The sequence below is a fragment of the Oncorhynchus tshawytscha genome, linkage group LG01 (genome assembly GCF_018296145.1).
Source record: "Oncorhynchus tshawytscha isolate Ot180627B linkage group LG01, Otsh_v2.0, whole genome shotgun sequence".
Lineage (NCBI taxonomy): Eukaryota > Metazoa > Chordata > Actinopteri > Salmoniformes > Salmonidae > Oncorhynchus > Oncorhynchus tshawytscha.
In genome coordinates, this window is record NC_056429.1 from 23,034,466 (window position 1) to 23,054,465 (window position 20,000).

Below are 20,000 nucleotides of genomic sequence, written 5' to 3' on the forward strand. Positions count from 1 at the left end.
GTAAAGGAGAAATGCTCACCAACTGGGATGTAAACAAATTTGTGCACACAATTTGAGAGAAATAAGCTTTTTGTGAATATGTAACACTTATGGGATCTTTTATTTCAGCTGATGAAACATGTGACCAACACTTTACATGTGCATTTATAGTTTTGTTCAGTGTAAGTAATAAAACAGGACACACAACCCACAGTTTTCTCTGTGCATTAATAATTCAGAGGATGTCCCTGGTCTACCCTTATCATTATTATTGCACTGATGGTTAGAATGTGACCACAATGAAATGACTAAGACACTGACAAACAGAGGTTGCCATGGAGACCAAGCAAGAATGGAGCGCTGCTGGAATGAATTATGGCGCTTAGGCATTCCACAAGAGGAATAAAATAAAATACACAAGAATGAAGCTACACAGTACCAGATCAATGTGAAGAGGTACGAGGTATTTGAGGTAGAAATCTACATGAAGGCCATAGATTTTAAAGCAGATTGAAGACCATGGTCTAACTTTTTCATTATTCTTGCACTGATGGTTAGAATGTGACCACAGTGAAGTGACTAAGACACTGACAAACATAGGTTGCCATGGAGACCAAACAAGAATAGAGCGCTGCTGGAATGAATCATGGAGCTTAGAAATGACTCCTGACATTTAAAAACATTAACATACTGTAGCAATCACTTAAGTGATAAGCCGGTCGGCTGGTCGTTCATTCTATCGGTCCGGTTGCTAGAGGCGTGATCCAGTCTTTCAGTCTTTTTGTTCTGTATCTATGGCCGCAATGTTCCACTGGAATGCTACTTGGCAACTTTCTTATCTCTTGCTTGCTGTCACGCCCTGGTCTTAGTATTTTGTGTTTTCTTTCTTTATTTGGTCAGGCCAGGGTGTGACATGGGTTTTGTATGTGGTGTGTTTTGTCTTGGGGTTTTTGTTAGGTATCGGGTTTGTATTATAGTAGGGGTATCTAGCATAGTCTATGGCTGTCTGGAATGGTTCTCAATCAGAGGCAGGTGTTTTTCGTTGTCTCTGATTGGGAACCATATTTAGGCAGCCATATTCTTTGAGGGTTTCGTGGGTGATTGTCCTTATGTCCTTGTTCTGTCGCTGTGTTACTTTGCACCAGTATTAGGCTGTTTCGGTTTTCGTGTTACGTTTATTTGTTTTTGTATTTAATTCGTGTTTACGTTGTCTCATTAAACATGGATTGCAATAGCCACGCCGCATTTTGGTCTGACTCTCTTTCACCTAAAGAAAACCGTTACAGAATCACCCACCACAACAGGACCAAGCGGCGTGGTAACGGGGAGCAGCAGTAGCAGCGAAAGGAGGACTGGACATGGGAGGATGAATTGGACGGTAAAGGACCCTGGGCACAGCCTGGAGAATATCGCCGCCCCAAGGAAGAACTGGAGGTGGCGAAAGCAGAGAGGCGCTGGTATGAGGAGGCAGCACAGCGACGCAGATGGAAGCCCGAGAGTCAGCCCCAAAAATGTATTGGGGGGCTCACAGGGAGTATGGTTACGCCAGGTAGGAGACCTGCGCAAACTTCCTGTGCTTACCGGGGGGCTAGAGAGACCGGGCAGGCACCGTGTTATGCTGTGGTGCGCACGGTGTCTCCAGTGCGGGTGCATTGCCCGGTGCGGTACATTGCAGCTCTGTGTATCGGCCGGGTTAGAGTGAGCATCGAGCCAAGTGCCATGAAGCCGGCTCTACGCATCTGGTCCCCAGTGCGTCTCCTTGGGCCGGCTTACATGGCACCAGCCTTGCGCACGGTGTCCCCGGTTCGCCTGCATAGCCCAGTGCGGGCAATTCCACCTCGTCGCACTGGCAGGGCGATCGGGACCATTCAACCGGGTAAGGTTGGGCAGGCTTGGTGCTCAAGAGCTCCAGTGCGCCTGCATGGTCCGGTCTATCCAGTACCACCTCCACACCCCAGCCCTCCGGTAGCAGCTCCCCGCACCAGGCTTCCTGTGCGTGTCCTCGGCCCAGTACCACCAGTGCCAGCACCACGCATCAGGCCTACAGTGTGCCTAGCCTGTCCAGCGCTGCCAGAGCCTTCCTCCTCTACAGCGCTGCCGGAGTCTCCCGCCTGTTCAGCGCAGCCAGAGCCGCCAGTCAGCATGGAGCAGCCAGAGCCGCCAGTCAGCATGGAGCAGCCAGAGCCGCCAGTCAGCATGGAGCAGCCAGAGCCGCCAGTCAGCATGGAGCAGCCAGTCAGCATGGAGCAGCCAGAGCTGCCAGTCAGCATGGAGCAGCCACAGCTGCCAGTCAGCCAGGATCCGCCATTCAGCCAGGATCCGCCAGTCAGCCAGGATCCGCCAGTCAGTCAGGATCCGCCAGTCAGCCAGGATCTGCCGGAACCGCCAGTCAGCCAGGATCTGCCGGAACCGCCAGTCAGCCAGGATCTGCCAGAGCCTACTACCTGCCTGAGCTTCCTCTCAGTGCTGAGCTTCCTCTCAGTCCCGAGCTGCCCCTCAGTCCCGAGCTGCCCCTCAGTCCCGAGCTGCCCCTCAGTCCCGAGCTGCCCCTCAGTCCCGAGCTGCCCCTCAGTCCCGAGCTGCCCCTCAGTCCCGAGCTGCCCCTCAGTCCCGAGCTGCCCCTCAGTCCCGAGCTGCCCCTCAGTCCCGAGCTGCCCCTCAGTCCCGAGCTGCCCCTCAGTCCAGTGGGGCCCTTGGTGAGGACTACTGGGCCAAGGTCAGGCGGCGAGGGTCGCCTATCTAAGGACTCGAGGCAAAGGGACTAAGACTTTGTTAGAGTGGGGTCCACGTCCTGCGCCGGAGCCGCCACCATGGACAGACGTCCACCCGGACCATCCCCTATGGGTTTAGTTGTGCGGTCGGGAGTCCACACCTTGGGGGGGGCCATATTCTTTGAGTGTTTCGTGGGTGATTGTCCTTATGTCCTTGTTCTGTCGCTGTGTTACTTTGCACCAGTATTAGGCTGTTTCGGTTTTCGAGTTACGTTTATTGGTTTTTGTATTTAATTCGTGTTTACGTTGTCTCATTAAACATGGATCGCAATAGCCACGCCGCATTTTGGTCTGACTCTCTTTCACCTAAAGAAAACCGTTACACTTGCCAACTACGACTAACTTACAGTCACGTCAAAAGTGCAGCCAGAATATCAGCAAAGTAGCCGCATTTGCATTTGTTTAAGCAGTTTTCTAGTGACATTTATTTGGATACATCCATAACAATGAGCTAATGACTCTTGATTTTGCCTGGCATACAAAAAGTACTCACTCATCAGGACACTGTTGTTTCAGAGGAGCTAGCCAACAACACAGCTAACACAATCACTTCAAACTGAACTGGAAAAACTACAAACTAGCTGCACTTCGGTTTTTATACCTTTAAAATAAATGTCTTTGTATATATATCAATAACAATGATGCCAGCTGAATCATATGATTTCGACTGGCTGAGAAATGCTGCCTACCTGTTTGTCTCATCCCGACACGTTCATTTATATGGGACAGCTGGAGATCGAATTTCAAAACTGAAACAATGTTGTAAATGTCGGAAAGACAGACAACAAGGTTTATACAAATGTCCGCTGTTGAAAGCTAAATGTTAGTGTAAAAGAAATGTGAGATAATGTCTAGATGTTTTTATAGTGGGGATCAAGTTTATAAATTGCCTGGCTGGGCTGATGACACAGTGGATTGCGCAGTCCGATGGAACAGAGTAAATAAGAATTTTAACGTCATAGATTTAGGCGGTGGTGACTTGTGGAATGGACACTGGCTGGAATGCAGTTTTAACCAATCAGCATTCAGGATTAGACCCACCCGTTGTATAAAAGTAAATAAATGAGCCCATTTAAAAATAAATTTAAAAAGGTGGAGGAACCGTAAGAAGTACAAAGGGGACAAGACCGGGAATCATGACGCATATGGTTTTATAAGTGCCTTCAGAATGTAATCACACACAGACTTTTTCAACATTTTGTTGTGTAACAAAGTGGGATTTAAAAGGATTTAATTGACATTTTTTGACAAGGTTCTACACAAAGTTGTTGTCAATTAATGGAAAATAAAACACTAATATATCTTGATTCCATAAGTATTCAACCCCCTGAGGCAATAAATATTGTCTTATTTCACTGTAGAGCCCCCAGCCCTGCTCAATATGCCTTAGATAGCCCTGGAGTCCCACCCCCCACACATGCGGTGACCTCACCTGGCTTAACTGGTGCCTCTAGAGACAAAACCTCTCTCATCGTCACTCATTGCCTAGCTTTAGCTCCACTGTATTCACATCCTACCATACCCTTGTCTGTACATTATGCCTTGGATCTATTCTTCCATGCCCAGAAATCTGTTCCTTTTATTGTCTGTTCCGAACGCACTAGACGACCAGTTCTTATAGCCTTTAGCCGCACCCTGATCCTACTCCTCTGCTCCTCTGGTGATGTAGGTTAATCCAGGCCCTGCAGCCCTCAACACCACTCCCATTCCCCAGGCACTCCCATTTGTTGACGTCTGTAACCGTAAAAGCCTTGGTTTCATGCATGTTAACCTCTCTAGGGTATGTTGGCCAGGCTAGCGTCCCACGTGGCCAACATCCAGTGAGATTGCAGAACGACAAATTCAAATACAACATTTTTAAAATTCAGAAAAGATACAACCATTTTACATAGGTTTAAAGATGAACTTCTTGTGAATCCAACCACGGTGTCAGATTTTAAAAATGCTTTACGGCAAAAGCATACCTTACGATTATTTGAGAACAGCCCAGCAGACAAATCATTACAAACAGTAACCAGCCAAGTAGAAGAGTTACACAAGTCAGAAATAGAGATAAAATGAATCACTTACCTTTGATGATCTTCATAGGGTTGCACTCAGAAGACATTCATTTATTCAATAAATGTACCTTTTGTTCATAAAGTCTCTCTTTATATCCAAAAACCTCAGTTTTGTTTGCATGTTTTCTTCAGTAATCCACAGGCTCAAATGCAGTCACAACAGGCAGGCAAAAAAATTCTAATTGTTTCCGTAAAGTTCATAGAAACATGTCAAACGATGTTAATATTCAATCCTCAGGTTGTTTTTAGCCTAAATAGTCGATAACATTTCAACCGGACAATAACGTCGTCAATATAAAAGGTAAACAAGAAAGGCACTCTCTCGGTATTCTCAGAATACAAATCTGAAACAATTTCTAAAGACTGTTGACATCTAGTGGAAGGCATAGGAACTGCAATTTGAGTCCTAAGTCAATGGATACTGTAATGGCATTGAATAGAAAACTACAACAACAACAAAAAATCCTACTTCCTGAATGGATTTTTCTCAGGTTTTCGCCTCCCAAATCAGTTATGTTATACTCACAGACACTATTTTAACAGTTTCGGAAACGTTCAAGTGTTTTATATCCTATCTTCTGGGCCTGAGTAGAAGGCAGTTTAATTTGGGAACGCTTTTAATCCAAAATTCCAAATGCTGCCCCCTACCCTAGAGAAGTTAACATCAGAAGCCTCCTCCCTAAGTTTGTTTTATTCACTGCTTTAGCACTCTCCACCAACCCTGATGTCCTAGCCGTGTCTGAATCCTGGCTTAGGAAGGCCACCAAAGATCCTGAAATTTCCATCCCCAACTACAACATTTTCTGACAAGATAGAACTGCCAAAGGGGGCGGAGTTGCAATCTACTTCAGAGATAGTAATACAGAACTCTGCAGGCTATCTAAGTCTGTACCCAAACCATTTGAGCTTCTACTTTAAAAAAATTCACCTTCCCAGAAACAAGTCTCTCACCATTACCTCTTGTTACAGTTCCCCCTCAGCCCCCAGCAGTAACCTGGACAGCATATGTGAATTGATTGCCCTCCATTTATCTTCAGAGTTCGTACTGCTAAGTGACCTAAACTGGGATATGCTTAACACCCCGGCCGTCCTACAATCTAAGCTAGATGCCCTCAATCTCATTCAAATGATCAAGGATGGCGTAGCATCTTTCCAAGATGGCGTAGCAGTCAGACGTCTTTGTCCTGTCGTGTCCCTTGTATATATTGTCTTACATATTTTCTTTGCATATCTTTTAAATATTTTGCTAAACCTCAACATCTAAATATTCTCCTGCAACCCGCTTCACCAAATGTGGTGTGGATCTGCTTTTTTTTCTAAAGTATTTATATTTACTTCGGATCTGGAATCCCTCAACTGAAGCTGACCAGCGAACTACCAGCTATCAGTCAGCAAACCATTGCCAGCGGCCATCAGCTAACCTTCAGCTCGGAAAGCTCTCGCCAGTTCGAACAACCTGACTCTAACCAGAGCATAACAAACCTATTATTTTTTATCCCCGGATCCTGAACATTTTCATCTGGATCTTCACAACGAGCTAACCGCAATCCCGGATGACTACTCCTGGCTAGCGTTCCCATCCCAGAGCAAGCACCATTTAGCTTGAAGCTAGCCCCATCAGGGCTCCTGTGCTACCACCGAAGCATACTCCTGGGCTACAATATCCAGACCCCTTCTACAGCCGGTACGGGGCATGGAACCCCGCAGATCCCCTACGACTGGAATACCGACATAATCTGCCAGAGGACTCCAACAGGCCCTCAGGCGCAACGCCCGCTGAAGGCCCATTCTGCTAACCAGCTAGGCCTGCTAGCTACCTAGAGCTACTTGGAACCCTACTAATTTCATGACTGGTCTATCGACATCACCGCACGAAGAGGCAAAAACAGACTTACCCCCATTGCGACGTCCCCCAAAGGCTAACTTTCTAGCCCCTGCTATCTGCTTGCTTGCTAACCCGGTCTGCTAACTGCTAGCTTGCCTGCCCGGTCTGCTAACTGCTAGCCCCTGCTAACTGTTTGCTTGCTAACCCGGTACTCACATCCTACCTTACCTTTGTCTGTACACTATGCCTTCAATCTATTCTATCGTGCCCAGAAACCTGCTCCATTTACTTTCTGTTCCGAACGTGCTAGACGGCCAGTTCGTATAGCCTTTCACCGCACCCTTATCCTACTTCTCCTCTGTTCCTCTGGTGATGTGGAGGTTAATCCAGGTCCTGCCATGCCTACCTCCACTCCCACCCCCCAGGTGCTCTCATTTGTTGACTTCTGTAACTGTAAAAGCCTTGGTTTCATGCATGTTAACATTAGAAGCCTACTCCCTGAGTTTATTTACTCACTGCTTTAGCACACTCTGCCAACCCAGATGTCTTAGCCGTGTCTGAATCCTGGCTTAGGAAAACCACCAAAAACCCTGAAATCAGCCAAGATAGTACTGCCAAAGGGGGCGGTGTTGCAATCTACTGCAAAGATAGATAGTAATACAGAACTCTGCAGGCAAAGTCTGTACCCAAACAATTTGAGCTTCTACTTCAAAAAATTCACCTTTCCAGAAACAAGTCTCTCACTGTTGCCGCTTGCTATAGACCTCCCTCTGCCCCCAGCTGTGCTCTCGATACCATATGTGAATTAATTGCCCCCCATCTATCTTTTGAGCTCGTGCTAATAGGTGACCTAAACTGGGACATGCTTAACACCCCGGCCATCCTACAATCTAAGCTTGATGCCCACAATCTCACACAAATTATCAATGAACCCACCAGGTACAACCCCAAATCAGTAAACACGGGCACACTCATAGATGTCATCCTAACTAACTCACCCTCCTAATACACCTCTGCTGTTTTCAATCAAGATCTCCGCGATCACTGCGTTATTGCCCGCATCCGTAATGGGTCTGCGACCAAACGACCACCCCTCATCATTGTCAAACGCTCCCTGAAACACTTCTGCGAGCAGGCCTTTCTATTCGACCTGGCCGGGGTATCCTGGAATGACATTGACCTCATCCCGTCAGTAGATGATGCCTGGCTATTCTTTCAAAGTGCCTTCCTCAACATCTAGAGATATGGGGCGCTCTTTTAATTTTTGGATAAAAAACGTTCCCGTTTTAAACAAGATATTATGTCACGAAAAGATGCTCGACTATGCATGTAATTGACAGCTTTGGAAAGAAAAAAACTCTGACGTTTCCAAAACTGCAAAGATATTATCTGTGAGTGCCCCAGAACTAATGCTACAGGCGAAATCAAGATGAAATTTCATACAGGAAATTGTCCAGATTTTGAATGCCCTGTGTTCCAATGTCTCCTTATATTACTGTGAATGCGCCAGGAATGAGCCTGCACTTTCTGTCGTTTCCCCAAGGTGTCTGCAGCATTGTGACATATTTGTAGGCATATCATTGGAAGATTGACCATAAGAGACTACATTTACCAGGTGTCCGCCCGGTGTCCTCCGTCGAAATTATTGCGTAATCTCCAGCTCCATGCGCGTTCCATTTTCTTCAGAGGAGAAAGTCAACTGCCACTAATGATTTATCATCGATAGATATGTGAAAAACACCTTGAGGATTGATTCTAAACAACGTTTGCCATGTTTCTGTCGATATTATGGAGTTAATTTGGAAAAAAGTTTGCGTTGTAATGACTTGATTTTCTGGGTTTTTCTTACCCAAACGTGATGAACAAAACAGAGCGATTTGTCCTACACAAATAATCTTTTTGGAAAAACTGAACATTTGCTATCTAACTGAGAGTCTCCTCATTGAAAACATCCGAAGTTCTTCAAAGGTAAATTATTTTATTTGAATGCTTTTCTTGTTTTTGTGAAAATGTTGCATGCTGAATGCTAGGCTTAATGGTATGCTAGCTATCAATACTCTTACACAAATGCTTGTTTAGCTATGGTTCAAAAGCATATTTTGAAAATCTGAGATGACAGTGTTAACAAAAGGCTAAGCTTGAGAGCTAATATATTTATTTCATTTAATTTGCGATTTTCATGAATAGTTAACGTTGCATTATGGGAATGAGCTTGAGGCTATAAATAGGATCCTGGATACGGGATTGCTCGTCGCAACAGGTTAAATAAGCATGCCCCTCTCAAAAAATGTAGAACTAGGAATAGATATAGTCCTTGGTTCACTCCAGACCTGTCTGCCCTTGACCAGCACAAAAACATCCTGAGGCGTTCTGCATTAGCATCGAATAGCCCCTGTGATATGCAACTTTTCAGGGAAGTTAGGAACAAATATACACAGGCAGTTAGAAAAGCTAAGGCAAGCTTTTTCAAACAGAAATTTGCATCCTGTAGTACTAACTCAAAATAGTTCTGGGACACTGTAAAGTCCATGGAGAATAAGAGCACCTCCTCCCAGCTGCCCACTGCTCTGAGGCTAGGAAACACTGTCACCCCCGATAAATCCACTATAATTGCGAATTTCAATAAGCATTTCTCTACGGCTGGCCATGCTTTCCACATGGCTACCCCTACCCCGGTCAACTGCCCGGCACCCTCCACACCAACCCGCCAACGCCCCCACCATTTCTCCTTTACCCAAATCCAGATAGCTGATGTTCTGAAAGAGCTGCAAAATCTGGACCCCTACAAATCAGCCGGGCTAGACAATCTGGACCTTCTCTTTCTAAAATGATCTGCCGAAATTGTTGCAACCCCTATTACTAGCCTGTTCAACCTCTCTTTCGTATCGTCTGAGATTCCCAAAGATTCCTTCAAAGGGGGTGACACTGTAGACCCAAACTGCTACAGACCAATATCTATCCTACCCTGTCTTTCTAAGGTCTTCGAAAGCCAAGTTAATAACTTCTTGGAACTACCCATCCCGGATCTGGGAGAATTGTCATCAACTGACACTAATAAGCATAATGCAACAGAAAAAAATATTACTAGAAAATATTCATGAATTCACAAGTGAAATATAGTGAAACACAGCTTAGCCTTTTGTTAATCACCCTGTCAACTCAGATTTTGAAATTATGCTTTACAGCCAAAGCAAGACAAGCATTTGTATAAGTTTATCGATAGCCTAGCATGGCATTGTGTCCAGCTAGCAGCAGGCAATTTGGTCACGAAAATTAGAAAAGCAATCAAATTAAATCGTTTACCTTTGATGAGCTTCGGATGTTTTCACTCACGAGACTCCCAGTTAGACAGCAAATTTTCATTTTGTTCCATAAAGATTATTTTTATAGCCGAAATACCTCTGTTTGTTCTTCACGTTTGGTTGAGAAATCCACCGGAACCTGCGGTCACGACAACGCCGAAAAATATTCCAAATTAGATCCATAATATCGACAGAAACATGGCAAACGTTTTTTTATAATCAATCCTCAAGGTGTTTTTCAAATATCTATTTGATAATATATCAACCGGGACAGTTGGCTTCTCAGTAGGAGTGAGAGAAAAAATGGCCGCATTTGTCTATTACGCACAAATCACTCTGAGAGCCACCAGCTGACCACTGACGCAATGTTGTCGCTCACGCTCATTTTTCAAAATAAAAGCCTGAAACTATGTCTTGTGACACTAGACACATTAGGGAAGCCATAGAAAAAGGAATCTGGTTGATATCCCTTTCACTGCTCAATAGGGACGAAATAGGAACGCAGAGGTTTCTAAATAAGATTCACTTCCTGATTGGATTTTTCTCAGGCTTTCGCCTGCAATATCAGTTCTGTTATACTCACAGACAATATTTTTACAGTTTCGGAAACTTTAGAGTGTTTTCTATCCTAAGCTGTCAATTATATGCATATTCTATTATCTGGTCCTGAAAAATAGCCTGTTTACTTTGGGAATGTCATTTTTCCAAAAATTAAAATAGTGCCCCCTAGTTTCAAGAGGAACCTGTTGGGGCTAGGGGGGCACAAGGAGTTTCCTGAAGGGAACACGCCCTCCCATTCAGCTGATAAAAATATTCTTTAGAAATATTTAACTTTCACACATTAACAAGTCCAATACAGCAAATGAAAGATAAACATCTTGTTAATCTACCCACCGTGTCCGATTTTTAAAATGTTTTACAGCGAAAACACAACATATATTTATGTTAGATGACCACCAAATTCAAAAACACACAGAGCGATATTTCACAGTCACAAAAGCATAAATATAGATAAAATGAATCACTAACCTTTGATTATCCCCATCAGATGACACTCATAGGACATCATGTTATACATGTATTGTGTGTTTTGTTTGATAATGTGCATATATATATATAAAAAATCTCAGTTTACATTAGCGTGTTACGTGCAGAAATGTTTTGATTCCAAAACATCCGATGATTTTGCAGAAATACTCACAATAAATATTGATAAAAGATGCAAGTGTTATTCACAGAATTAAAGATAAATGTATCCTCTATGCAACCGCTGTGGCAGATTTGTTTTTAAACTTTACAGAAAAAGAATAATCTGAGAACGGCGCTCAGAACCCAAAGAAATAGTCACCATTTTGGCGTCAACAGAAGCTACAAAAAACACTATAAATATTCACTTACCTTTGAATATCTTCATCAGAAGGCAGTTCCAGGAATCCTAGTTCGACATCAAATGACTGATTTGTTCCATAAAGTTCCAAAAAGCCCATAATTTAGCCACTTGTTGTTAGCTTGTTCAGCCCAGCATTCAACCCTCAAAAAGCATGAGCAATTCCTCCAGACAAAAACTCAAAAGGTTCCGTTACAGGTCGTAGAAACAAGTCAAATGATGTATGCAATCCATATTTAGGATGTTTTAAACATTAATCAGCAATAAGGTTCCAACCGGAGAATTTCATTGTCTGAAGAAAAGCATAGGAACGCAAGAACACTCTCTCGTGACCGCGCGTAATGAGCCTGAGGCCTTCTACCAGACCACTCACTCAAAGAGCTATTATGAGCCCCACCTTTATAGTAGAATCATACAACCAGAATCTAAAGACGTTGACATCTTGTGGAAGCCCTAGTAAGTGCATTCTCATCCATATCTAAGGTTGACATCCAATGGCACTGTTTTCTAAATTGAGTTCTCACTTCCTGTTTGGATTTCTTCTCAGGTTTTTGTCTGCCATATGAGTTATGTTATACTCACAGACATAATTCAAACTCTGAAACTTCAGAGTGTTTTCTATCCACCAGTAATAATAATATGCATATATTCCCATCTGGGAAAGAGTAGGAGGCCGTTTCATCCAAAAGTGAAAATACTGCCCCCTAGCCTCAACAGGTTTTAAGCATCTCCAATCCAAAATTAAATCTAGAATCGTCTTCCTATATCCCAACAAAGCATCCTTCACTCATGCTGCCAAACATACCCTCGTAAAAGTGACCATCCTACCGATCCTCGACTTCGGTGATGTCATCTATAAAATAGCCTCAAACACTCTACTCAACAAACTGGATGCAGTCTATCACAGTGCCATCCGTTTTGTCACCAAAGCCCCATACACTACCCACCATTGCGACCTGTACGCTCTCGTTGGTTGGCCCTCGCTTCATACTCTTCACCAAACCCACTGGCTACAGGTTATCTACAAGTCTCTGCTAGGTAAAGCCCCGCCTTATCTCAGCTCACTGGTCACCATAGCAGCACCCACTCGTAGCACGCGCTCCAGTAGGTATATTTCACCGGTCATCCCCAAAGCCAAAACTTCCTTTGGCCGCCTTTCCTTCCAGTTCTCGGCTTCCAATGACTGGAACGAATTGCAAAAATCACTGAAGCTGAAGACTTATATCTCCCTCTCTAACTTTAAGCATCAGCTGTCAGAGCAGCTTACCGGTCACTGTATATGTACACAGCCAATCTGTAAATAGTACACCCAACTACCTCATCCCCATATTGTTATTTATCTTTTTGCTCCCCAGTATCTCTACTTGCACATCATCATCTGCACATTGCAAAACTACCATTCCAGTGTTTTACTTGCTATATTGTATTTACTTTGCCACCATGGCCTTTTTTGCCTTTACCTCCCTTCTCACCTCATTTGCTCACATTGTATATAGACTTGTTTATACTGTATTATTGACTGTATGTTTGTTTTACTCCATGTGTAACTCTGTGTCGTTGTATCTGTCGAACTGCTTTGCTTTATCTTGGCCAGGTCGCAATTGTAAATGAGAACTTGTTCTCAACTTGCCTACCTGGTTAAATAAAGGTAAAATAAACATACATCACTATGTCACTACGCTAATTTTTTATTATTATTTCGCCTCCATTGCCTATTTATTGCCTTACCTCCCTAATCTTCTACATTTGCACACACTGTACATTTTCAATGGTGTTATTGACTGTACATTTGTTTATGTGTAACTCTGTGTTGTTGTTTTTGTCGCACTGCTTTGCTTTATCTTGGCCAGGTCGCAGTTGTAAATTAGAACTTGTTCTCAACTGCCCTACCTGGTTAAATAAAGGTTAAAGACATTTTTAAAAACATGCTAGAATCACCTTTGGTAGCAATTACAGCTGTGAGTCTTTCTAGGTAAGTCTCTAAGAGCTTTGCACACCTGGATTGTACAATATTTGCCCATTATCAAATGCTTTATTCTTTCCTGCTCTGTCAAGTTTGTTGTTGATCATTGTTAGACAGCCATTTTCAAGTGTTGCCATAGATTTTCAAGCCGATGTAATTAAAAACTGTAACTAGGCAACTCCGGAACATTCAATGATGTCTTGGTAAACAACTCCAGTGTATATTTGGCCTTGTGTTTTAGGTTATTTAGGTTATTAGCTCTATTTCATTTATTTTTATCCTAAAAAACTCCCTAGTCCTTGCCAATGTCAAGCATACAGTACCTAAAACATAATGCAACAACCACCATGCTTCAAAGTATGAGGAGTGGTACTCAGTGATATGTTTGGGGAAAATCCAACACAACACTTTGTTTTCAGGACTAAAAGTTCCTTTTTTTTGCATTATTACTTTAGTGCCTTATTGCAAACAGGATGCATGTTTTGGAATATTGTTTATTCTGTACAGGCTATTCACTCTGTAATTTGTTAAGATTGTGGAGTAACTGCAATGTTGTTGACTACAATGTTGTTGATCCATCCTCAGCTATCTCCTATCACAACTATTAAACATTGTAACTGTTCAAATCACCACCGGCATTCCTGAGCTGTTTCCTTCCTCTCCGGCAACTGAGTTAGGAAGAGCGCCTGTATCTTTGCAGTGACTCGGTGTATTGATTCACCATCCAAAGTGTAATTATAACTTCACCATGCTCAAAGGGATGTTCAATGTCAGCTGGTTTTATTTTTGCCCTACTACAAATGGGTGCCCTTCTTTGCGAACCATTGGAAAACCTCCCTGGTCTTTGTGGTTAAATCTGTGCTTAAAATTCACTGCTCGACCAAGGCGACCTTACCAGTGATTGACTTGGACTGAAAAGGTGTCGTTACTCATGTTGGTTGCTAGTACAGTTTATATATAGGTGAAGGAGCACCACAATACCTTTGAGCTAATATTTTATAGATCAAGTGGTAGAACATGAGGGGCCGGTATTCAGCTCCGGTGAGCTCATGCCCAAGTCAAGCACTGGACCATACAGACAATTCTATGTCTGGGGTACAGAAATGGGGTACTCATTTAAACACTATTACTACACACCGAGTGAGTCCATGCAGTCTATTATGTGACTTGTTATGCACATTTTTACTCCTGAACTTATTTAGGCTTACCATCACAAAAGGTTGAATACTTATTGACTCAAGACATTTCAGCGTTTTGTTTTTAAATTTATAAACATTTCCAAAAACCCAATTCCACTTTGACATAATAGGGTATTGTCTGTAGATCAGTGATACAAAATCTTAAATGCAGGCTGTAACAACAACAACAAAAAAGCCAAGGGGTGTAAATACTTTCTGAAGGCACTGTAGGTGCTTGTAATGTCACCCTTGTTTAAAAAACAATGAATGTGTGGGGGTGGATTGGGATTTGACATTAAATGTACCGATATGTCATAAATATACACTGAACAAAAATCCCAGACATTTTCCATCTGCACAAAAAGCTTCTTTTAATAAGATTTTGTGCACAGATTTGTTTATATCCATGTTAGTGAGCATTTCTTCTTCGCCAAGACAATCCATCCACCTGACAGGTGTGGCATATCAAGAATCAGATGAAGCAGCATGATCATTACACAGGTGCACCTTGTGCTGGGGACAACACAAGGCCACAGATGTCTTAAGTTTTGATGGTGCATGCAATTGGCATGCTGACTGCAGGAATGTACACGAGAGCTGTTGCCAGAGAATTGAATGCTCATTTATCTACCATAAGCTGCATCCAATGTCGTTTTATAGAATTTGTCAGTACGTCCAAACGGCCTCATATAACTGTGTAACCATCCAGCTTCTTCACCTGTGTGATCGTCTGAGGCAGGGTGGGGGTGCTGATGAGTATTTATGTCTGTAATAAAGCCCTTTTGTGGGGAAAAACTTAGTCTGATTGGTTGGGCCTGGCTCCCCAGTGGGTGGGTCTGCCATGGCTGCAACCCAGCCCAGTCATGTGAAACCCATAGATCATTAGTGTCTAATTGACTAATTTCCATACACCCATATATATGGGTTTGGCCGGTGTAGGCCGTCATTGTAAATAAGAATGTGTTCTTAACTGACTTGTCTAGTTAAATAAAGGTTAAACACAACACTCCCCTATGGGACTCCCAATCACGGCCGGTTGTGATACAGCCTGGATTCGAACCAGGGTGTCTGTAGTGATGCCTCTAGCACTGAGATTCAGTGCCTTAGACCGCTGCGCCACTCGGGAGCCCAAAACTTGGGAGCCCCAAACTTCAAATCTTTGAAACGGTTGCATGTTGCGTTTATATTTTTGTTCAATATATGAATGACATACCAGCCCAATGTTTCATTCAGCAAGCTGGGTGATAATGAGTACTATGTTATCAGCATAGTTCAGATGCAAACTAACAATGACATTAGAACACTCAGACCTCCCACCCAGTCCTTTGCCAGTGTAAAGCACCAACCTTTTTCATGATGTTTTCTGGGGGCACGTCTCTCCTGCCCAGTGAGTAGGGGGCCCACTGAGTAGTGGGAGAGACCACCTCTGGGCCGTTGTCCAATATATTGCTCTGTTGAGAGGGGGTCTGGAGAGAGAACAGGGTAAAGGAACACAGTTCAGAGTATCATCACTGCTATGTATATGCTTCCAACATGACTACAGTTTTTGCAGAGATAAAGGTGAATCAACTTGCTGTATTGATTATAACGTTATAGTCATTGATAATAATAATACTTTCGGAGGAGTATTGCAGCTAGTAATCCAGCATTCTTGGATCAATATCATGACCTTAACTTCTTTATAAGTTTAAAGTCCTATACGTATGAATATATCAGTTGAGTTGTTTTCCTCCTGTCATTTTGTCCACTTACAATACCTATTTGATAAGAATAGACTGTCTGACAGGTTTAGAGAGATTTTGGCAGGCAAAGTACAAGTTGACTTACATGCACTAAAATACCTATACGGGAAAGATAAGCAAGCGAGAAACTCTGATAAAATCTCTTTGTTTCATTACAATGTGCTTGTCTGTGACCTTAAATGCATAGTGTCTATAAACTAGGCCAAATTGCACTGAGGCTACTGAGTGACACAGGGTACAATAATAGCCTTACACAGTAATACTAACATAGAGGAGTACTGCTGTAACCCATAGAGCAGACACCATAGCTGACACACATGCAACACACTGCTTTAATATTTCAGACAACAGATAAAAGACAGCACTTGGCTTGAAGTTGAAATGGGAGGGATTCTTAAGGCTTCTTTCACACCAACACAGCCGAAATTGTATAATACTTGGCTTCACTGTATGCATTTTATGCTGATACTGTGATACATGAGTCTCGGGTCTAGGCTCGTTTTTTTAATGCTGGTATCATTTCTGGCCTCAAGTTTCATCCTTCAAGATTAGAATGTACAATAATTGGAATACAAAGTGGACTATATTAAAAAAAGATATACAGGCATAGAATTTCAATATAATAACATTCTCCATTGTAAGGAAAATGCAGCTTTTGGTAATATTGTGATGCTTATGATGAAAGATATTTTTAAGCCTTGATCCTGACAAAATAGTAAATATGCAGTACACTCCCTGTATCAAATGAATGTGAAAGGGTTGATCTGCACTGAGACTGTTTCTGTGTTTTCTGGTTCATACTCACATTGGGTAGAGGTAGCCACTGTGTTGTTTGGTTTTCATGCTTATTCATGTTATTGTAAAAGTTTATTGTCATGCTTCTGCTGGCATGCGGTGCAGCATAGCCTCCAGAGCACAGCATGCCGAAGTTTACTGTGTTGTGCTTAAGGACAGCGCTCTGATTGGAGGGAAACAATCACTTGACATGAGTAAATGGGTGAGCCACTGGGTTAACGGGATTGCACCAAGACACATTGCGTAGCTGCAACAGATAAAGTGAGCTTGACAAACAGAACAACAACAGAACAGAGTTACTACAGTAGGCTACCAGCACAAACACATTAAAACACACTCATGGATACAGTACTACTACATATTTCATAAAAGCAACAGTATGTACTTTTCTTTAAGGGATGTTTAGCACTGAAGTACTTGCCTATATTATCAAGGGCCGGTTTCCCGGACCCAGATTAAGCCTAGTTCTGGAGTGCTTTCTAGTTCAGAACTAGGTTTAATCCGTGTTAACTAGGTTTAATCAGTGTCACCATCATAATTCAGAGTCCACAGATGCAGATAGTCCGGCGTACAATTGCGACACAGCTACATGGCTCTGAGTCTACCGTCCGCAGCCCAAATGCGCACCTGCCCAAAATTCCCAACCAACGCGGCTCCACGAACGCATCCTCCATTTCAATGAGGATTTGAAAGTATGAAAGCCATTGTTCCAATATTATAGAACACTGCTGTGCGTACGCGTACACATTTTGGTCTCTGATAGACCCTTTAGGGCAGGGATCATCAGCTAGATTTTTTTCTTGAGTAGATGGTCAGAGGGCCGGATCATAATTACAAATCATTTGATGAAGGGCAGGAGACATGTAAGAGAGGGATTTTTAAGCCTGGAGACAAATTAGACATGGATTGTGTATGTGTGCCATTCAGAGGGTAAATGGGCAAGACAAAAGACTTGAGTGATTTTGAACTGGGTATGGTAGTAGTTGCCAAGCGCACCAGTTTATGTCAAGAACTGCAACGCTGCTGGGCTGTGGTGTTGCAACTCAATATAAGGAAGGTATTCCTAATGTTTGGTATACTCAGTGTATATCTCTCTATTATGCGTGGGAATACTTTGGAACAGATATCCAACATTAAAATCACTTGGAGCTGATTTGCTGGTGTTTTTACAGTCTTTCATGTCCAACAATAAAACACTAGAAAAAAGTTTGTTTTTTGTTTGTTTGATGCTCAGAAAACTTTTTGGGGAAAATAAAATCCCCCGCGGGCCACCAGTTGGGGGACCCCGCTTGAGGAAAACCGACCCAAACAGTAGTAGTACAGACAGATATACTTGTCTTGTTAAAGTATGATTTCATACTAACAGTAATAGAAAGAAAATAAAAGTTCAGAGAAAGGAGGTAAAGTGTTTGTGTAATTTATACATATAGTGAAACACAAAATGAGACTGGTGCCACAACTGGAGAACATAACTAAGCAGTGGACTGAACACATGTCAATACTGGCGGTCATGCAGTCAGGTGGCGTGTGTGTCAAGACAACAGAAGGCCACATGTAGATGGTGTGCAATCGTGTAATAAACTGGAGGCAACGGTGTATTCCCAAAGTGAAAAAGAAGTTGTCAGACTTACCCGGTCTAATCGTTTGGCCTCTATATGTCTAAGCAGCTGTTGCCTCCAGTCTACTGGCATCTTAGAGGACATATCGTCAGGCTTATGCTGCAGCTGCATGGTGCGCATTTTCATCTCATCAGGGCTCTTTATATTCTCAGTGCAAGTGCTCAGATTATAATCTGGGGGCATCTTCTCCAACAAGGCAGCCATGGTGGGTCTGGCAGAAACAGGCCTGGCCTGGGACGCCCCGAACGTCTCCGTGCTGTAACTCCTGGCCGACAGAGGGCGCCGCTGTGTCAGGCTCTTAGTGGGGTAGCCCATGATGGACTTCTTAGGCTCCTGGTAGGAGGAGTAGTCTTCCTCGTACCTGCCGTTCCTCTTGTTGTACTGTTGGTCCTGCTGGGCCATGCTGGCCAGACTGTTCTGGTGCTCCAACATGCCTTTGAAATGCTGCCGGCCATAGTGGTCCGACTTCTGCTGCATCTCATGGGCCTCCTGAACCCTGCGGAACAGGGCCAGCTCTGTGGAGCTGACCAGGGAGTCGGCCCGCCTCAGGAACCCAGGCCGGGAGCGCTGACTGGGGATGGGGAAAGGTTGCTGCTGCTGGGGCGGCTGGTTCTCCTCGTTGACTGAGGGCTGAGAGTAGGAGAACATCTGGTCCATGGGAGGGTAACCCCGGTAGCCCCTGGGGCTCACCAGCTCCTTGGGCAGGGTCTTCCCCGGATGGTTGACGTACTCAGGGGTGTTGGGGAAGGGTGGAGGGGCCCTCCTCTCCTGCTGCTGATTCCTCAAATCCATAGCACCCTGAGGGTTGAAGCTCTGGTCGAAGTGGTAGACCTTCTTGGGGATGGAAGGCTTCTGCTGCTGGCTGTTAGTTCCGTAGGCATCATCATCGTCCAGCATGGGGGCAGACTGGCTCCGGGACATGCTCTGCTCCATGGGGCCCGGCATGTCTGGACGGTCAACACTCCCCTGATTCTCTATGCTGGAGCTGTAGGTGTCCACGGGAATACTGTACACATTGTAGGAGCCCATGTCTATCTCATCAATGCTCTGGGACTTCTTGAACTTAGCCTTCACCTCCTTCATCATGGGAGAGAGGCGCTCAGAGCTCTTGCTCATCACCATGGCCCCAGAGCTTGGTCTAGTGGGCTTGGATTGGACATGTTGGTACATGTTGGCCTGCTGGCTGCTGCGCCCCTGCCCAGAGTTCCTGGAGTCTAGGTAACCCCACGTTCCTGTGGAGGGGAACGTGCCCGGCAGCTCTCCATGATGCATCTCCTGCTCAAAGTCGTTGCGGTCAGGATTGGGGCTGTTGCCTGGGGAGCTCAGCTTGGAGGGGAAAGCTGTGCGGTCCTCGAAGGGACTGGGCGTCCTCGTCCAGT

General features: G+C 43.9%; 1 protein-coding gene across 4 annotated transcripts in view; it reads right to left on the minus strand.

Annotated features, from left to right (window-relative positions):
* Positions 1 to 20,000, minus strand: part of LOC112260273 (leucine-rich repeat-containing protein 7-like) — an 89,223-nt gene that overhangs the window by 12,362 nt on the left and 56,861 nt on the right. For 3 of the 4 annotated variants that reach the window (XM_042312706.1, XM_042312705.1, XM_042312690.1), the window contains exons 19-21: positions 18,634 to 20,000; positions 17,013 to 17,165; positions 15,812 to 15,931 (exon numbers count right to left, since the gene is read on the minus strand). The exon at positions 18,634 to 20,000 is cut by the window's right edge and continues 419 nt beyond it. In XM_042312706.1, the coding sequence (XP_042168640.1) occupies positions 15,812 to 15,931; positions 17,013 to 17,165; positions 18,634 to 20,000 (1,640 nt within the window). The remainder of the gene's footprint in view (positions 1 to 15,811; positions 15,932 to 17,012; positions 17,166 to 18,633) is intronic. The other variant, XM_042312762.1, reaches the window with a different exon arrangement.